Source organism: Ammospiza nelsoni, chromosome 3 (assembly GCF_027579445.1).
Source record: "Ammospiza nelsoni isolate bAmmNel1 chromosome 3, bAmmNel1.pri, whole genome shotgun sequence".
In the NCBI taxonomy this organism is placed as follows: Eukaryota; Metazoa; Chordata; class Aves; order Passeriformes; family Passerellidae; genus Ammospiza; species Ammospiza nelsoni.
In genome coordinates, this window is record NC_080635.1 from 13,593,466 (window position 1) to 13,609,906 (window position 16,441).

At 43.7% G+C, this 16,441-nt stretch overlaps 1 protein-coding gene across 6 annotated transcripts in view; it reads left to right on the plus strand.

Annotated features, from left to right (window-relative positions):
* The window catches only part of LCLAT1 (lysocardiolipin acyltransferase 1), a 111,722-nt gene extending 97,960 nt beyond the window's left edge, over positions 1-13,762 (plus strand). For all 6 annotated transcript variants that reach the window (XM_059467949.1, XM_059467948.1, XM_059467943.1 and 3 more), the window contains one exon: positions 9,608-13,762. In XM_059467949.1, the coding sequence (XP_059323932.1) occupies positions 9,608-10,116 (509 nt within the window). In that variant the 3' untranslated portion in view covers positions 10,117-13,762. The remainder of the gene's footprint in view (positions 1-9,607) is intronic.
* The last annotated feature ends 2,679 nt before the right edge of the window (positions 13,763-16,441 follow it).

The following is a 16,441-nucleotide window of genomic DNA, read 5'->3' on the forward strand; positions in this document are numbered from 1 at the left end:
ATGCCTGGGACGGTGTGAAGGGGCAGAGCTGGAGGAGGTGTCGGGTCAGTGCACAGCTGAAGAGTTCTCTCTAGCGGCTGGCTGTGAGTACTGAGGACAGACAGCAAAGTGCCCGGAACTAAGGAAAGGGTGCTCATCTGTAGCGACTGGAAAAAGGGAGAAGCACAGAGTAAGGTGAGGAAAGGAAGCTGACCTTTATATCTGAATTATAAGAAAGAATAGTTGTAATGTGCTAGAAGCCAAGAATAAAATGCCTTTTCTCTAACGGTCATAATTTATTTTCCTATTGCTGCTGTTGCAGTACAGCAGTGGATGGTGTTATGCTATTCATAGCACCATCTTTCCACTGGCCTGAAGTGAGGGCTGATGGACAGCAAGAATCCTTGGCATTTCCGAGGAGATGGGGTGCACTTTGATCTGTTGATTACCAAGCAAGAATTGCCACAGCTGCTTCCTTCTGAGTATCTGTGGTGAATTAGTTTCCTCTACTCACAGTGACTCACACTGATTTTGTAGTGACTTAACCAAAGACAAGGCTCAGAATAAGTTGCATGCTTAGTCTGCAGGTTTGGCAAAATGTTTATTTAAGGTAATGATTAAAAATTATGAGAAAATGATGAGAAAATTCCTACTTTACATGCTGAAAAATCCTAGAAGTATAGAAAAGAGATAGAAGCATTTGAAAAGAGTATGAGCAAGGGTTTTGGAAGAATTGAGGGAATTAAATAACATCTAATAAGAAGACCAGGGAGATTGAGAAGTATAACCTCTTTAACCCTTGTATTTTAATTGGGATCCCAAAAGCCTTTGTATGCTGTTGCACTACAGCATGCCAGTTTATACATACTGCTACTGCTTGCATCTTTAAAAACGTACCACTTTTCTTCTCCAAAAATTCCAGGGTTTAAGCCAGCTCCACTGTTTACCTAGCAGTAACATCCTGCAATGTTGAGCATCATTGGTATGACAGTTGTGTATGTAAACTGTTCCAGAATGTTTTGCTTTAGTGTTAACTCAGTGAGACCAGTCAGAAATGGCAGTGGAAATTGCAGATACAACAGCTGGATTCTGGTAGAACTGGATTACCTCAAATAGGAATGTGTTTGCTGTTGTAGAGATTGATGCTTAATGTCATCTGCATTGGAGAAAGATTGTTCATTCAAGTAGACAGCAAAGAAATGTACTTTCATACAGGGGTGGATTATTTCTTTCCCAGATTCCCAGGGATTTGAAATGCCCAACAAGTAACAGAAAAATTAGGTGAATGGTCTGTTAATATACAGATAAGAATAAGCTCTGTATGTCTGTGTATGATTTATTTTAAGGGTATCTGGTGTCTTATTTTTGCTTAATTGTAATGATACTTAGCTTGCCAGAAATACCTGGATGACTAGTTTAGCATTTTTTTTATAAAAATAACTCAGCCATTTCCTAATTTAGGTATATTTGCCTGCCTAGCAAGACATCTTATTGTAACATGGTAGACTACACATGATGTTTTTTGAAAAGATTTCACTGAGGTGTAGCAAATTATCTTCATTGCAAGCAGAATTGTGATTCTCATCTGAGCTGGTTGGCTGTTTGCCAGGAAATGCATTTTTGAGCTCAGAGGAGTTGGAAAGTTGCATACCAGTGTGTCAGTGTCTCTCTGTTACATAAAACATCATTTTTCTGTTTGAAAAGCCAGTGGTGTCCTATAAGCCTAGAAACAGCAATGTCTTCTTCTACCTAACTTGTAACATACCTATGAAAACCAAATCCCATATGTGTGTGTCAAGAAGACTTGTAGCAGGGGAGGTTGGGAGGGAGCAGATATGCAGGCAAGGGAATAAACATGGCATTTTTGTTATCTGGATTTGATAAATATAGTTTGGGAATGATAGAGTAAAGAGTGGTGAGTCAGTTTTGCCTGGTCATCTCCAGTGACTGAAAATAACTTGTTATTCCAACCCTTTTATCCCTTTATTCCTTTCTCTCCCTTTTTTTGTGTTTTATTTATAGCTCGGCCAGCTTTTCCTTTGCAATTTGTAAAATAACCCTTCAGAGTCAGGGAGGGAAGACTGAGGAGCAGCTCCTGGGCAGCCTTGTGGATAGAGCCAGTGGATCATTCCCTGATGGATCCCCCCTTTCCTGTGCACATCCTTCCTTCATCTGCACAGAGATTCATTCCTCTTTTAGCAGGCAGCCTCGGTTCCTGAAGTCATTCCTGGGTTTGTGTTGACAGGAGCCACATGAGGTGTTTCAAACCAGCTGGCTGTGACTTTGACAGCAGCAGGGTCAGAGGCCTCACGTCTGGAGTGGTGGGAAGGCTGAGTTTTATCAGTGAAACCTTAGTGGAGGCTGTGAGCTGTCCTGAAACATGAAATCCACCAGCATGACCCAGACTTGCATGAATCCTGTAAAGCACAGCTGTGTAAACAATGCTTGCAAAAATTCTGAGCTAAATCTTCTGTGTTTTGCTTCAATTCCCATGCCCAGCATTTTTGTCCAGTTTAATCCACAAACTAAGGGTCCGTTTAGCACTTGATACATCTTAACTTGCAGATCAGGATAAAATACTTTTTGACCTGCTCTTAGGTCTTCCACAGTACTGACTTCTTATAGCATAACTGGACTATTCCATATTAAACTATCTGATTTGGTCTGGAGAGGAGGAAGGGAGCTGGCAGGCTTAACTGCAGTCCTCATTAATTTATCCATCGAGAGGGCAAGGGGAGAGAGGTGTTCAAGCAACAAATGTGAATCATAAAATCATGGAATGGTTTGGGTTGGAAGGGACCTTAAAGATCATTGGGTTCTAAGCCCTCTGTCCTGGGCAGGGACACCTTCCACTAGATCAGGTTTCTCCAATCCCCATCCAGCCTGGCCTTGAACACAAGGCATCCACAGCTTCTTTGGGCCAACGTGAGCCAGTGCTTTACCACCCCCACAGTAAGGAATTTCTTCTTAGTATCCAATCTAACCCTACTCTCCTTCACTTTAAAGCTTTAAAGCCATTCCTGTTTGTCCAGTCACTCCATGCCTTGTAAAAAGTGCCTCTCCAGCTCTCTTGTAGCCCCCCTCAGCTACTGGAAAGTGCTCTAAGGTCTCCACAGGGCTCTTCTCCAGGCTGAACAACCCCAACTCTTTCAGCCTATCTGTAGCAGAGATGCTCCAGCATTCTGAGCATCTTCATGGCCTCTGCTGGCCTTATTCCAACAGGCCCATGTCTTTCCAATGCTGGGGATCCCAGAGCTGGATGCAGCTCTCCAGGTGGGGTCTCACTAGAGCAGAGCAGAGGGAGAGAATCCCCTCCCTGGACCTGCTGGCCACACTGCTTGGGATGCAGCCAGGATGCAGTTGGTGGAGCCAATTAGCAGACACCAGCCTGGGGTGTGAGAATCCCAGGCCCTGTCACAGGTAAAAGTGGAAAAACAAGAAGTAGGAATGTTAGTACTAGATGCCTGTGTATGGACTAAATGAGGCCATTTAGGAAATTTCTACTGGTTCCAGCAGCCATGCTTTGAAAAGTATATTGAAATATTAGAAGAGATTCAGAGAGCTTTAGTAAGGGATTTGAGCTTTAAAAGCCATGTTTCATATTGAGATCTCAGCAAATAAGTGTGTTTAGTTTGTTCAGGAGCAACTTCTGAGGTTGACAGATCATACCACCACTTACCTCTGTGAGCAGACAGGTCTCTAATTTAGCCAAGTTACGTGGTCAGGAAGTGGAAGTACAAAAATAATGCACACAGACACATGCACGCCCCCCTGATTAATTAGGGGAGCTGCTTGTCTCGTGGTAAAAGCTTTAGGGCAGTGCAGGCTGTCTGTCTCACCACATCCATGGCAGAACTGAAAGCATTCTGCATAAGCTCCTGTGTCATTCAGGAGATCAGATTAGATGATGATAACATTCCAGTCTGGTCTTAGAATAATTAAATGAGGTATTTACAGAGATTTCAAAGTCAAATCGGCTCTCCTTCCCCACCACCACCCTCTCAGCAGCTTCAGTTAGTGGTATTGTTTACATATTAATGAGATGTAGCATCAGGCTGCAGAACCATGTGATTTAAATGTATTTAGCAACAGAATTAAGCACATGTAATGGTTGCTGATAGCAGTGAGGATGTCCTTACATCTCTTGGTCTTTGTACTGTCTGCCTGGTGTGGGATGCCAGTAGTCCTCTACTCCTGAATGCAGCACCCAGAGCACATTTCCTTCCTGCTGGGCAGCAGAAAGCAGACAGAGCTGTCCTTTCCCCTGGCTCCCACCCTCAGGGACCAGAGGTGCAGTGTCCTTAACCCCTTAGTGTCAGCAGGTGGAAGGGCTCCTTCTCTCCTTGTATCACAATGCCAGTGGAAAATCAGATAGGTTTGGAAAGAATTGGTATGCAGGATCACTCTTCTCTGTTAATCAAAGCAGCATTATCATTCTGTCTTTTTTTGTTTGCTTATTTGATTGCTACACTTACCTAAAAAAGATTTCCAATAACTACTGAGTTGAAAGTGATTTAGATTAACCCCAGCTGACACAGCTGCTTTAAAGAGGGCTGCCTGAAGTTTTAAATCCTCACAAGCATGATACTTCCCAGGAGGAGCTGTAAATCCTTGAAGCTGCTCCCTCCTGATACTGTGTTCTCAAGGAAAAATCACTCAAATCTTGTGAGCCAAGACAGTAATATTTCCCAGTAAGCAGTTTTAGATGGCTTTTGTTTTAATGTCCAAAAGTGTATCTGTGTTTAAGGCTAACATAAAATACTCAGATATTGTATAACCTGACAAGTTTTCTTCTACTTGTTTCCATCTTTTCTTTCATTATCTTGCTGATCAGTTTATTTACAGAAGTACCAAGCCTCCTCCTATCAGATTTCCTAAGGAAATGTGACTAGGATGGAGAATATTAAGACATAGGTGGGTGAGCAACAGCCAGTGTTTAATGGAAACCTGGGAATGTATGAAATATCTGGAGCTGTGCAATGAAGGGACAGGTATGTCACTTTGCAGCAGAAAGCAGTTGTATTGGGCTGGGAGGTAGGATGGACAAGGACCTCACATATAGGTCCCACTTTCAACAGAGCAGCTTAAATTAAGAATGAGTATTCTGTTGTGAGAGCATCTCCGTGTGCCTCTCCCCGTGGTGGCTCAGCAGCTCATTAGCTGCTGTTCTGTGATGTACCCTGGTTAAGAATAGCATCCTCTCTGCTGGATCAGAGCAGGGAAAGAGCCAGTGTAATCCTTGTGAGGTGTAAAGGAATGTCAATGATAACCAGAGTAGGACAAATTAGGGCTGCTGAGATCCTTGGTAGGGATGGAAATGGGTAATAGCCACCCCTGTTAATGCCAAGGAGACTTGAATTCACCTTTGAGGCTGCTGAGTCTGAGCAGTTCATTGCATGGATTTGCCTTGGGGCCATCCTCTTTTTTAGCTCACTGGTGATCATTTTGGCTTTCAGAGCTCCTGTTCTGAATCATTATTTTGGCCCTGGCTGGTACAGATCCCTTTGTCTCACAGTGAGCCTGCTTGGCATCGCTGGGTAGGAGCAAGCAAGTGTCCTTGTGGCTGGTGTGAGTCAGAACTGAGGAACAGACTGTGCTTGAGCTCCCAAGCAAAGCTTTAGCACAGGGAATGGGTCCATCCATCCATCCATCCATCCATCCATCCATCCATCCATCCATCCAGGACCAGGGGTAGGTCCATCCCACTTACTTGGGATTGTGCTGTAGGGCTGAGCTTCACCTCTGGTAGTTGTCTCCAACTGCAGCTGCACTGCAATAATCTCTTTGTGAATGTGTTTGAAGGAAGGTGAAAATCATTTAATCCTGCCTTCTACATTCAGGCTGGGTTTTGTCTCCTGGAATTAAAATACTGTGCTGGCATGGTATTATTGAACACAGAATTAAAAGTAATTTTCAGTTTACCTGTAAAATCTTTATTTTGAACCTACTAAGAGGTTCTTGGTTGTAAAGTTTTATGATAAGTGATGAAATAAAAGATGCTGGCTGCCTGTGCCAGTGTACAGTGCACCTGTATTGTGTGTGAGCACATTGGGAATGTGTGCTCAGGTTTGCTGGGGCAGGGAGTTGCAGAAACTGAGCTGCACGGGGCTACCAAATGCTGCAGGATAAAATTCTGATTGAACAACTGGTGTAGTGAAAGAAAACATCCTCATTTTTCCTTGGAAGTGTTTTTTAAAAAAAATGTGTCTTTCTCTGATGCTGGTGTTTTGGTCCTGAGCCTGGTCCAGTTCTCCCCATGCCACCTCAGTCCAGTGCCCAAAGCAACCAGCTGTGCATGGTAACTGCCTGAAGTAATGTCGTGTATCAACAGAGCTGGAATATAAATAACTTTGATTGGGCACAGAAAGTTCAGTAAGTTAAAGAATAGTGCTTTTGAGGCATTTTGTCATCCCAAAATGGAGACTGCCACATGGATTAATCATCATCTGCATGTTGTGCAGTTTACAGCCGGTTAACAATAGTCAGAAATAAACTTTATATTCACTCCTGAGCACTGCAGTAAGCTTTCCTTTTCTGAGGTGCTCTTACAAAGCATAGGACAAAATACTATTCTTGGGTGCAAAGGATACATAGTTCCACTACTGCAGGAAGAAAGTCATGGAACTGTAAAGCGACTGAAATTGGTGTTTCTATTTGTCCTGAGGAACTGGGCTACCTGCCTGACGTTTTAGCCTAAATAGCAGTTTCTTAGCTTAATTAGATTTCAGATGCAGATCTCTGAACATTATTTGATTTCCTTTGTCCTTCATTCCTTCCTCAAGGGGTCGTGGATACTCACAGGAAAAAGACAGTCCCTCAGGTGTCACTGAAAATATTGCAAGAAGTGTTTTGTCCTCCTCAGCTTCTCTGAGCTGTATGTTTGCTTACTTCTTTTTTGACCCACCAGAGACATAGAATGATGTGGTTTCCCATGGGAAAATTTTTCTTCAAAACTAGTAGAAACAGGTTGTTGAAGCAAGTCTTTAAATTCAGGTGGAAGAAACATCCTTAAGTGAGTGACTGCCCTATGTCTTCACTTCTGATCACTTGATTTTCTGGTTGATTGGCACTTTGCTATGGATCTGAAACACATGTTGTTAGATATCTCCAGACTGCAGAGACAACAGCCTAACTTCACAGGGAAAGAGACAGTAAAGATGCTCAAAGGATGCAGGTTCAGAGCTGCCTGATTAAGCCTAGCCTAAGGGAATTCCCTTTCTCATGAGTGGTCTAGCTTTGTCTGCTGTGGTGACTTTTCTTCCTTTTAGCAGATTGTCTTGTAGCTTGCCTTGCCAGGGAATTAAAGCTTCAGGCTGTCATTTGTGTGGAGCTATTAAATATGAATGACCCAAGCAAGGGTCCTCTTGCATATAAAACCTGGTATTCTGGTCTTCTCCCTCTCTGATATTTCTGTTCTTTCAGATATGCTAAATACACCTTTGAAGTTTCTTTTCTTCTTGTACAAAATACACTTTCAGAGGTGAATCTTGCAGCTGGAATTAGGAGATAGTGGTTCCAGCTGGACACACAGAGCAGGCCATGTAATCGCTGTTTGCCTCAAATTCCCCATGTGTAATGCTGAAACAGTAACATCCTCCCTCCTCTGTGCAGCTCTTTGAGCTTTCTTCTGGGGGACCAACTAAGGAGCCATAATGTGCAGTCTGGTGGGAAGCCCTGCTGGAAGCTATCTTGTCTGGGGAGGCTATGGATCCATAGGCAAGGAGTAGAGGCTTTCCTGTTTCTGATCAGGAATTCATGGGGAGAAATATCCCTGCATGCTAAAGACATCAGACCAGCTATGTGAGTGCAGGGAGTCCTGCCAGCCCTCCTTGCACAGAGTCAGCAAATCTGTGTCTTAAGCAGATCTGATGATTTATGACCTGTGGTCTGCATGCCAGTGGCCCTTAAGTGTAAAGCCTTGATTTTTCAAGTAGTTCATGCAGTTGGCAGACTGATAGTTTAGCTGCCCAGGCATGAATGACTGCAAGATGTGCAAGAAACTCATCTGGCTAAAAACTCATTTCATAAAAGTGTTTTTTGATGCAAGGATATCAGGAAGGCTGGACTTTTCTGGCCTCCCTTTTGGGGTAAAGTGTGTAATTTTATGTTCCACTAACCTGAGGAGCTATGGAGGGTCAGGAGGAAGGAGATTGTAAGATACGGAAATCTCTTGGAGGTTTATGTAGCAGCCCTTCCCCTGGTTGGGCCAGGAATTAAGGGATGGATGTCTGTGCTGCAGGATGACTGTAAATCTGATGCTAGAAATATTTGGAAGAGGGGAGTTAAAATGCAAGCTGCTCTCAAAACTAAAATGTTTTGTGCCAAGGTGCAACAGGCTGGCAGTTATTTCCCTTTGTAATTCTGAGTTTCTAAGACATGATCCATTTTGGTATCTCTTGGAAAGAGATCTGATAGGTTTTACCTGTGCAGAACACAGGATTGTCTGCTCAGCTCAGAGGTGATCCCAGAGCTAGACAAAAGATGGAATATTGAGTTTTGCTGTGATAGACCTCCAAGGAGCCATATAAATCTCTTTAAAACCCCAACTAACCTACCACAAAACTATCCAAGAGAGATTGCTTCAAGACAGCACAGTTATAAAATATCTGAAAGGCTGAATAGGGTTTTTCCCCCTCTTGTGATATTTGGAGTTGAACTTTAGATACATCATTTTGAACATGGCCTTTTAAAGTAACTTTCTATTCTGGCCCTGTCATTTTTAGGGCTGTAAAGAAAAACCAAAATGCCAGGGAAGGAGAGGAAATGAAAATGAAGAGTGGGGCTAAAGAGTAGGTTTTGATCATTTTTGCAAGAAGTGGCATCATCTGTGAGAACAAAAGTCTTCAATTGCTGCAACTGGAGACAGCTCTTAGTCTCCAATTCTATTTTGCCCTGAGCCAGCCAGCCAAATAAAAACAGCAACATAAATCACTGCTGGCAGAACTTAGCAGTTATGCAACGTCCAGTGCACCACATGCCTATTTTTAGATCAGTTTTACACTAGCAGAATTTACTTTATGAAATCCAAAAAGAATGTCTGTTCAGAGGCAGGGGGATAAAGATGATATTTAGAAAGTGCAAAATGTAAAAACACTTAGAACAAAGATGCTCTAGCAAGCCCTGCTTTGACAATACTGATATCCTTTCAAAAATGTTGGCTCAGTCAGGCCTGCTAATGAAGACTAGGGGTTTTTTTCATCAATAGTCCCTTGAATTTCTAATGTGCAGTTGCTGTTTGAATGGTTAGCTGTGCTCCCTTTACCCAAACAGCTGAACATCAGACTCACATACAGCCCTCATTATCCAAGACCAGATGTGCCTCTTCTCTCCTTTACATTTGACTTAATTCTCTTACTATTGTAATTCTGCATTAGTTTGTACTGTGTGTGATCTTGTTCCCAAAGCTTGTTGTTCAGATTCAGAACAGGCAGTGATTGGGAAAAGTCTGACCTTTCAGCCTTTAGATACTCTAGCAGATGAAACACAGTCTGCATAGTTAATGTATCTCTGGGATTTCTGGGATTTCTGCCACAATTTTGACAGTTTTCAATCATGTCTTGAAGCAGATTAGTATTCTGACTGTTGCATGATCCGTATTGATCCTTTTCCCCCCAAACCTTTCTTCTAGGTGACAACCTTGATGCCATCCATGACATAACTGTGGCATACCCCCAAAACATTCCGCAGACAGAGAAGCACCTTCTGAAAGGAAACTTCCCGAAGGAGATTCACTTCCACGTCCGGAGATACCCCATCGAGACAGTGCCCACCTCCAAGGAGGGGCTGCAGCTTTGGTGCCGGCAGCGCTGGGAGGAGAAGGAGGAGAGACTGAGGTGCTTCTACGAGGGTGGAAGGTGCTTCAGTGCAGCTGGGCAGGGCATTGTCCCACCCTGCAAATCCGAGCTCAGGGTGCTGGCCGTGAAGTGCGCCTCGCTCCTCTACTGGACGGCGTTCCCGCTGGGAATGCTGGCGCTGCTCTACCTGTACAGCTTCGCACAGTGGTACTTTGCAGCCATGATCGTCTTTTTCATTGTGCAGCAGAAGATGTTTGGTGGGCTGGAACTCATTGAACTCGCTTGCCATCAGTATTTTAAAAAGCAACAGAAATTTCATGACACAAAAGTAAAAATCAATTAGTTCCGGGGTAGAGGAAGGGTGGTTTTGAGATGCCCTGCAAATTTTATGCACAGGGAACAATTTTTGCATGAGAAGTGTCTTTTACTATCGCCATTGTTAGACATTTGCACATGATTCTGTGAAGAGAAAGAGAAATGTTAGATATTGCTCCAAATGAAAATGGTAGTTTTTAATCTCTGAATGTAATTTCGACATTGCTCTCACAAGCAGCTAGCAACTGCATTCTGCTGTCATTAAGAAACAAATTGCTGGATTACTGAACAATCATAAGGACATTAATAAATGTGACGTGCACTGAAGTTTCATGTAGAAACCCAAACAGTTCAGCAAAGAGAGGCAGATGTATGATTTCTTCAGAGTCACATTGGTGTGAAGTAAGCACTGAATTTGGAAAACTGGTAAGTTTAGATGGTAGATGAAAGTTGAACAGGAAGTTGTTCTGTTTCTTTTTTCTATTTCAAATACTCAAACTTATTTTGTAGTAATATTTTTGCATAAGCTTTTCCAAACACTACTGAACCTACCAACTATTCAGCTATTCTGGTGTGGTCACTCAGGAGGATTTTCAAGCCTTGCAGTCGTGTGTCATACTACAGAAAGCAGTACAGTGCTCACTCTGCCTCCATTTAAGTGTTTGCTGATTATTTAATAGACCTGTGCAGCTCAGTTTTTATCTCTCACTGTTTCATACTGTTCTAGTCTCCCTGTTAGCTGTGGGAGACTTGTTCCTACTGTAGTATGCAGAGCTGCAGGGTAGGGGAGCTGGTTTATTTGTATTTTTTTTCTCACAGAGGCAAAAATAGCTGTTTGTCTCTGAGTAACTGGAAAATGTTTTTTAAAAAGGCTTCCTTGTACCCTTGTAGACCTTCTTTGGTTGAAAACATTTTATTTAGTTTTCAGAGTAGGCAAGATACCATTTTTTTCTTTTTTTAAATTTTTGTAGTATTAATTTTGGTTTTCACATTGCTTCCTTTGGCATTTCACGTGTCCATGTGCATAATCAGGAAGAGTGCTTGTTCCTTGCATGTCAGGCAGACCTGTTGAAATGCAACAGTTCTCTCCTTGGTGGTACAAGAGATGGATCTTCTGAGTTTTGGACTTAGCACAGAGAACAGCTGGGTTTGAGTTTTGGACTTAGCACAGGGAAGAGCTGCATCTTCCCTTTGCATACTGGCTTTGTTTCCTGATGACATCATTACTTTTTCAACCTCCTTCACAACTTTTGGTACTTTTCCTTATTTTCATGACATTCACAAAACCTGAAGGCTTAAATTCAGACAAGGCACTTTGAAGTGCATCCCTTGTCATGTATAATAAAAGTAATGTTCATGCTCACATAGAGAAAGACAAAAACATTGCCAGCACTTTGGAGATACTTCAGGTCTTCAGATTAAATTTTTTTGCAACCTCCAAAATTTTAGACAACTTGAACAATCATATTGCTGCAAAACCTTCCTGACTTAGTAATTATTTGTTTTTTATTGCATGAGGGCTTGTTTGAGCTGGACCCAGATGGCCTGGCTCCATTTGTTGAGTGGTGTTGCTGTGAAATGTGAAAGTCCAGAGTGCAAAACGTACCTTGTACTGTGCTGCGTGTCTCAAGTGTTGGGCTGGCATGGTGGACACACCTGTTTGCTTCTAAATTACAACACTAAGCATGTTGTCTACTAATGTGTTTGTTTTAAAGACCATTTTTCGACAAATCACCAGCCTCTATTCAACTGTCCCTTGCAAGGTGACAAGTCTTTTTTAATCTGTGCTTATAATAACTAATTGTTTATTATGAGGAAAGTACTTGAAGCCATCTGGTTTACTCCAAATTTTTTAATCCCTTTTTTCTTAAAAATAAATAAAAGTAGGTTTATATTTAGGGTTATATTGCTTAATGATTTTTTCATGTTTGTATTTGTGTACCTGACAACTGGTGTTGCATTGTCATGAGTGGAAGGAGGTCTTTTTTTAAAGCAGTTCTGTGATACCACAGACGTGGTTGCAGCTTACACTTCCATAGCCTGTCTTCTCTTCAGCCAATACCCTGCACATTCAGGTAACCCACTGCAAGGGGAAACCTAAAAACCTCATTTGTGGTTAATGCAGAGGAGACCTAAAAGGCTTCTTCCAGTCTGTCCTGAGCCATGGCTGTGCTTTCACACCAGGAGTAACCATAGCCAGCCTACTCCAATAGCCTTAACATCATCTTCAGGAATGACTTCAGAGGACAGGTTCCATGTGTTGGTGACATCAAATACCAGCTACGCTTTTCTCAGTCGTTCAGAGAACTTGGTGGTGTCATCAGATGTACCAGGAACACCAGTGTGAGTCTTGGTCATGGCATGGTTCAGGATTTTTGTCTCTGTGTAATTAAAGTTGGGCTCTGAAAATGAAGTCAATGCAGTCCATCGTTGACCCTTACAAGGGATTTCCTCCCAGTTGGAGCCAAACATGTAACCTACTGTAATGTGGTAAAAACATCCTGCAAAATTTGTAATTCATCCTCCTCCCTAATGTGTTTGGATCAAAGAGAAAGAATAATCTGCTTTTCAGCTGGTAACGTCACGTTTGCAATGCCCAACTCCATGGTGCAGAGTGAGTGGTAAGTGAAGAATCCTCCTCCATGTGTTTGATGTAGATGTTTAGATTATGTGCATCATTTTTCAGGTCAATTAGAAATGCAAGATGGGGAAAATGTTGATTAAAAACTAAAAGTTTTGTGGATGGAGAAGCTTCTTTGTTCAAAAAGTGATTAAGGAACTGCTGGAAGATTTTTCTGTGAATGTTTTTTTCCCCTCTGGTGAAAATATAGCTGTTTAATGAAAAGGTTCTGATATACAGATTTCTTGGAGACTACTTTGTTCCTACCCTGTCTCCTTTATCAAAGATCACAAAGTTGGCATTTAAGGCTTTAGTGGTGGACTTGGCAGTGCTGGCTCAGTGATCTTTTCTTACCTAAATCATTCTGTGATTCTGTGCTGGGTGAATCACTTGGAAATTTTTTCAGTGCTGTTGGGATAAAGGTGCTAGCACTCCAGGAATCCCACAACCCTCTTCCATGGGACTTGGATTGGCGCTGGGTCTCATCTCAGTGGCAGGTTTGTCCCAGTTCACCTTCTCCTGCAGTCCCAGCAGGTGCCCCTCTGGGCTCTGTCTGCAGGGCCTGCAGGTCCTGCTGGGTCTTGCACACATTGTTTGGGATCAGTGCTGTGCTTTAAGGATGCTGCTCCCTTTGCTCAATCAAATGTTTCCTCATCAGCATCAGGGGTTTCTTTCTCTCTGCTCAAGCAGCAGGTTGAAATCCTGCCATCTCTCTGTGTCATCAGGCTCATCTGGGTAGCAGGATGTCAGACCAAGACATTTTTCTCTTGACTTCAAAGCTGCAAGGCCCAAAGTTGGTCTGTAAGGTGTTGTCTTGATCATAGGAGATGTAGTTCCTAGTTTTGTGCGTTGCATCAATCGGTGTTGTTTAAAAGATCTGTGTTTTGATAACTTGATTTTATATGTGCACTGTGTGAAAGAAAACACCAGGACACTGCAAACCTACAGAAAGCCTTAGTTTTCAGATTTCACTGATGATATTATTAGAATGTTTTAACCATGTACCAGTTACTCTACAGCAACAATAAAGACCTGAAGCATTGCATGTGTTTAATTTTGCTGTTTTCTTTTTACTGCACCTGTAAGGAACAAGCCTTGTGTCCAATTATGATATGGCTGGCTGGCTTGGGCAGACTGGTGTCTGTTTCCATGCTTGACTCATGGATTGTGGAAGGAGAGCCCCCCATCTCTCCAAGGGAGGCTGGAAAGGGGTGTCTGGCTCTACCCCCCCTTCCAGCTTCTTCATGTAAAGAAGGCACAGAAACCTTTGAGTGTGCAAGAACTGCAGCTCAGCTTTAGCCTTGCTGTGCTGCTTAACCAGGATTGCTGAAGAATAACCTGTCTTAGGTAGTGATAGGTGGGTAAGGGCTCCATTTTAGCTGTATCCTGTTACCTCCCATGTAATTACTGACACAAAAAAAATCTATGGCAAGGTTCATATTCTTAGAGGGCCTTTCTTTATGTGACTTCAGGTCACAGGCCCCTTGATTTCTCTCTCCATTGCTTGAGTGCTGACCTGGTGTGGCGGCACAAGGGCTGTGTTTCTCAGCTCCTGATTACCCAGTGAGAATATCCTGGCTGTGCTGGCTCTAGGGAAGTACCCACATCTCCAGCAGGCATCCTGTGGCAGAAAGAAGAAACAGAGACCCTGGCAGCAGTTTCTGCAGCTGGAAATTATATTGGCCATGTCTGTATACACTCAGAGCATTCAAAGCCTTTCCCCAAAGTCAAAATGAGTGGCTTGTCACCCTGGAAAGGTGGTTGTCTCTTCTTGGTTTCCTCACTAATATGCAATGAAAAAATTTATTTCTCTGTCTTACTTGTCCTTACAGAAAATATTAATAATGGAGGCCAAAGATTATTTCACTCTCCAGCTGCCCCAAATCCCTCCTTTGCAGCTCCATATGATGGGGGAAAATGGTCTTATTTCCTGAGGAAATAGGAACTTTGAATCACACTGCAGGTGATCTCAACCAGACAGTGCTCCTGGGAGCAGGGAGCACGGGCTGTGCTTGTAGCATGGCTGGGTTGCTGCCAGCCTGGAGGGTTTGGCTGAGGCAGGTGAGGGAGAGAGAGCTTGCCTTTGTCCTTGCAGGGCAAGCAGGAGCTGATAGCAGGCCCCGAGTGTTTAAGTAGATGTCTTTGTTCTGTTACAGCAGGGCCTCCAGGTGGGTTGTCATCCCCTTTCCTGGAGGTTTTTGTCTGGAGTACTGTTTCTCAGGTGGCCATTGCTGCCCTCAGTAGAAGATGGGAGAGTTTGCTGCATCTGAGGTGCTTTATGCATGAGAGAGGCAGATGTGCAGGTAAGTGTAATGGTTTTGGTGGTCAGCAACCTCTTGCCTGCATTTCTCTCCCCATCTTGCTTGTCTGGGGGAGGAGGTGGCAACCCACAGCCTCAGGGTTCTATGCCCACAGCTTCAGGGAGCAGAGAAGCACCTCCAGCTTATCAGAGAGAAGAGCTGAAGGGGCTCAGGCCTCAGCATTGCTTCTGCATCCCCAGGACAGGTATGGAGGAGGATGAGCTTCTGCATGGAGTGAGAGCACGAGGAGATGCAGTGGGAGGAGCAGGAGGCACAGCTTTCTGCAGAGCCCTAACCTGGCACCCACATCACTGCTGGGTCTTGCCCTCTGCCCCCCTGCACTGTTTCTTCCCCTTCCTTCAAGGCTTGCTCTGCTCTTTGAATAGCTGGGTGTCCAGTCAGCCAGGGGAATGGATGTAGATTAACACTGAACCCAAAGAGGAGGGAAATGTTAGGGCTAGCAGGATAGAGTGCTAGGGAAGGTGTTGGCTCCTGCCAGTGCTGGGTGCCGCTGTTGGGAGCTTGTCATCCTGTTCTAGAGGCCGAAGGAAAAGGTCTGTGTTAAAATACTTCTTTACTTAGATGTCTTTTGAGAAAGTGAGAAGAGAAGGAGCATCCAGCATAGGGTGGCTCCCAGCAGGACCATTGGACTGCCCCAGGAGTCTCTCTGTTCTTACCTGACAGGCTGCCCACCAATGCTGGCATTGCCTGTGTGTTCCTGTCGCTACTCAGGGTGCTGTCTCCTCTCTGTGCTCACATTTCTCATTTGATGTTTAAAGATATTCAAATGGTTCCTCCTGCTTCTTTTCCTGACAATTGTGCAAGACCCTGAGTTCTTTAAGGATAGAATAATCCCTCACTGTCAGTAAGATTCCCACTGGCAGGCTGGGAAGCTACCCACCTTTCCAGGGAATCTTGCAAAATCACTTGTAGCAGTGCTGCCTTATGCAATCCATGTTTTGCCTGGCAGCCAGGTGCTTCCTCACCTTCCTGGCAAGGAGCTGCCTCATCATCCCCCTCCCCACTGGCACAGTTGGTTTCCCTTCCCGATTATCCACAGAAATTATTCAAGTGGAGTTGTTCTGCCTGCTGGTAGGTCCCGAGGTTTGCTTCCTACAGCTTTGCACCCCCTGCCCGTGCTGCTCAAAGAGCTCTCTGAAACTCAGCACTGAACCCACTCCATTCAAGTGCCCTTTTTATAGCTACCTAAGGAAAGGTCCCCAATTTCCCAGGGCTTTTCTTGGTGCTTTGTGATGGGCACAAATGATCAGCCAATGGGTTGGTCTCAAGGTTACAGCAGGGAAACCTTCCAGCACTTGATGATCAGACAATCATGCACAGTCCTGGACATGAGCTGGTCAGGATCTGAAATTGTGCTGCTTCTCACACACCTTAACACCAATCCCTGCAGGAGCAAAACCAGCATTTAAGGG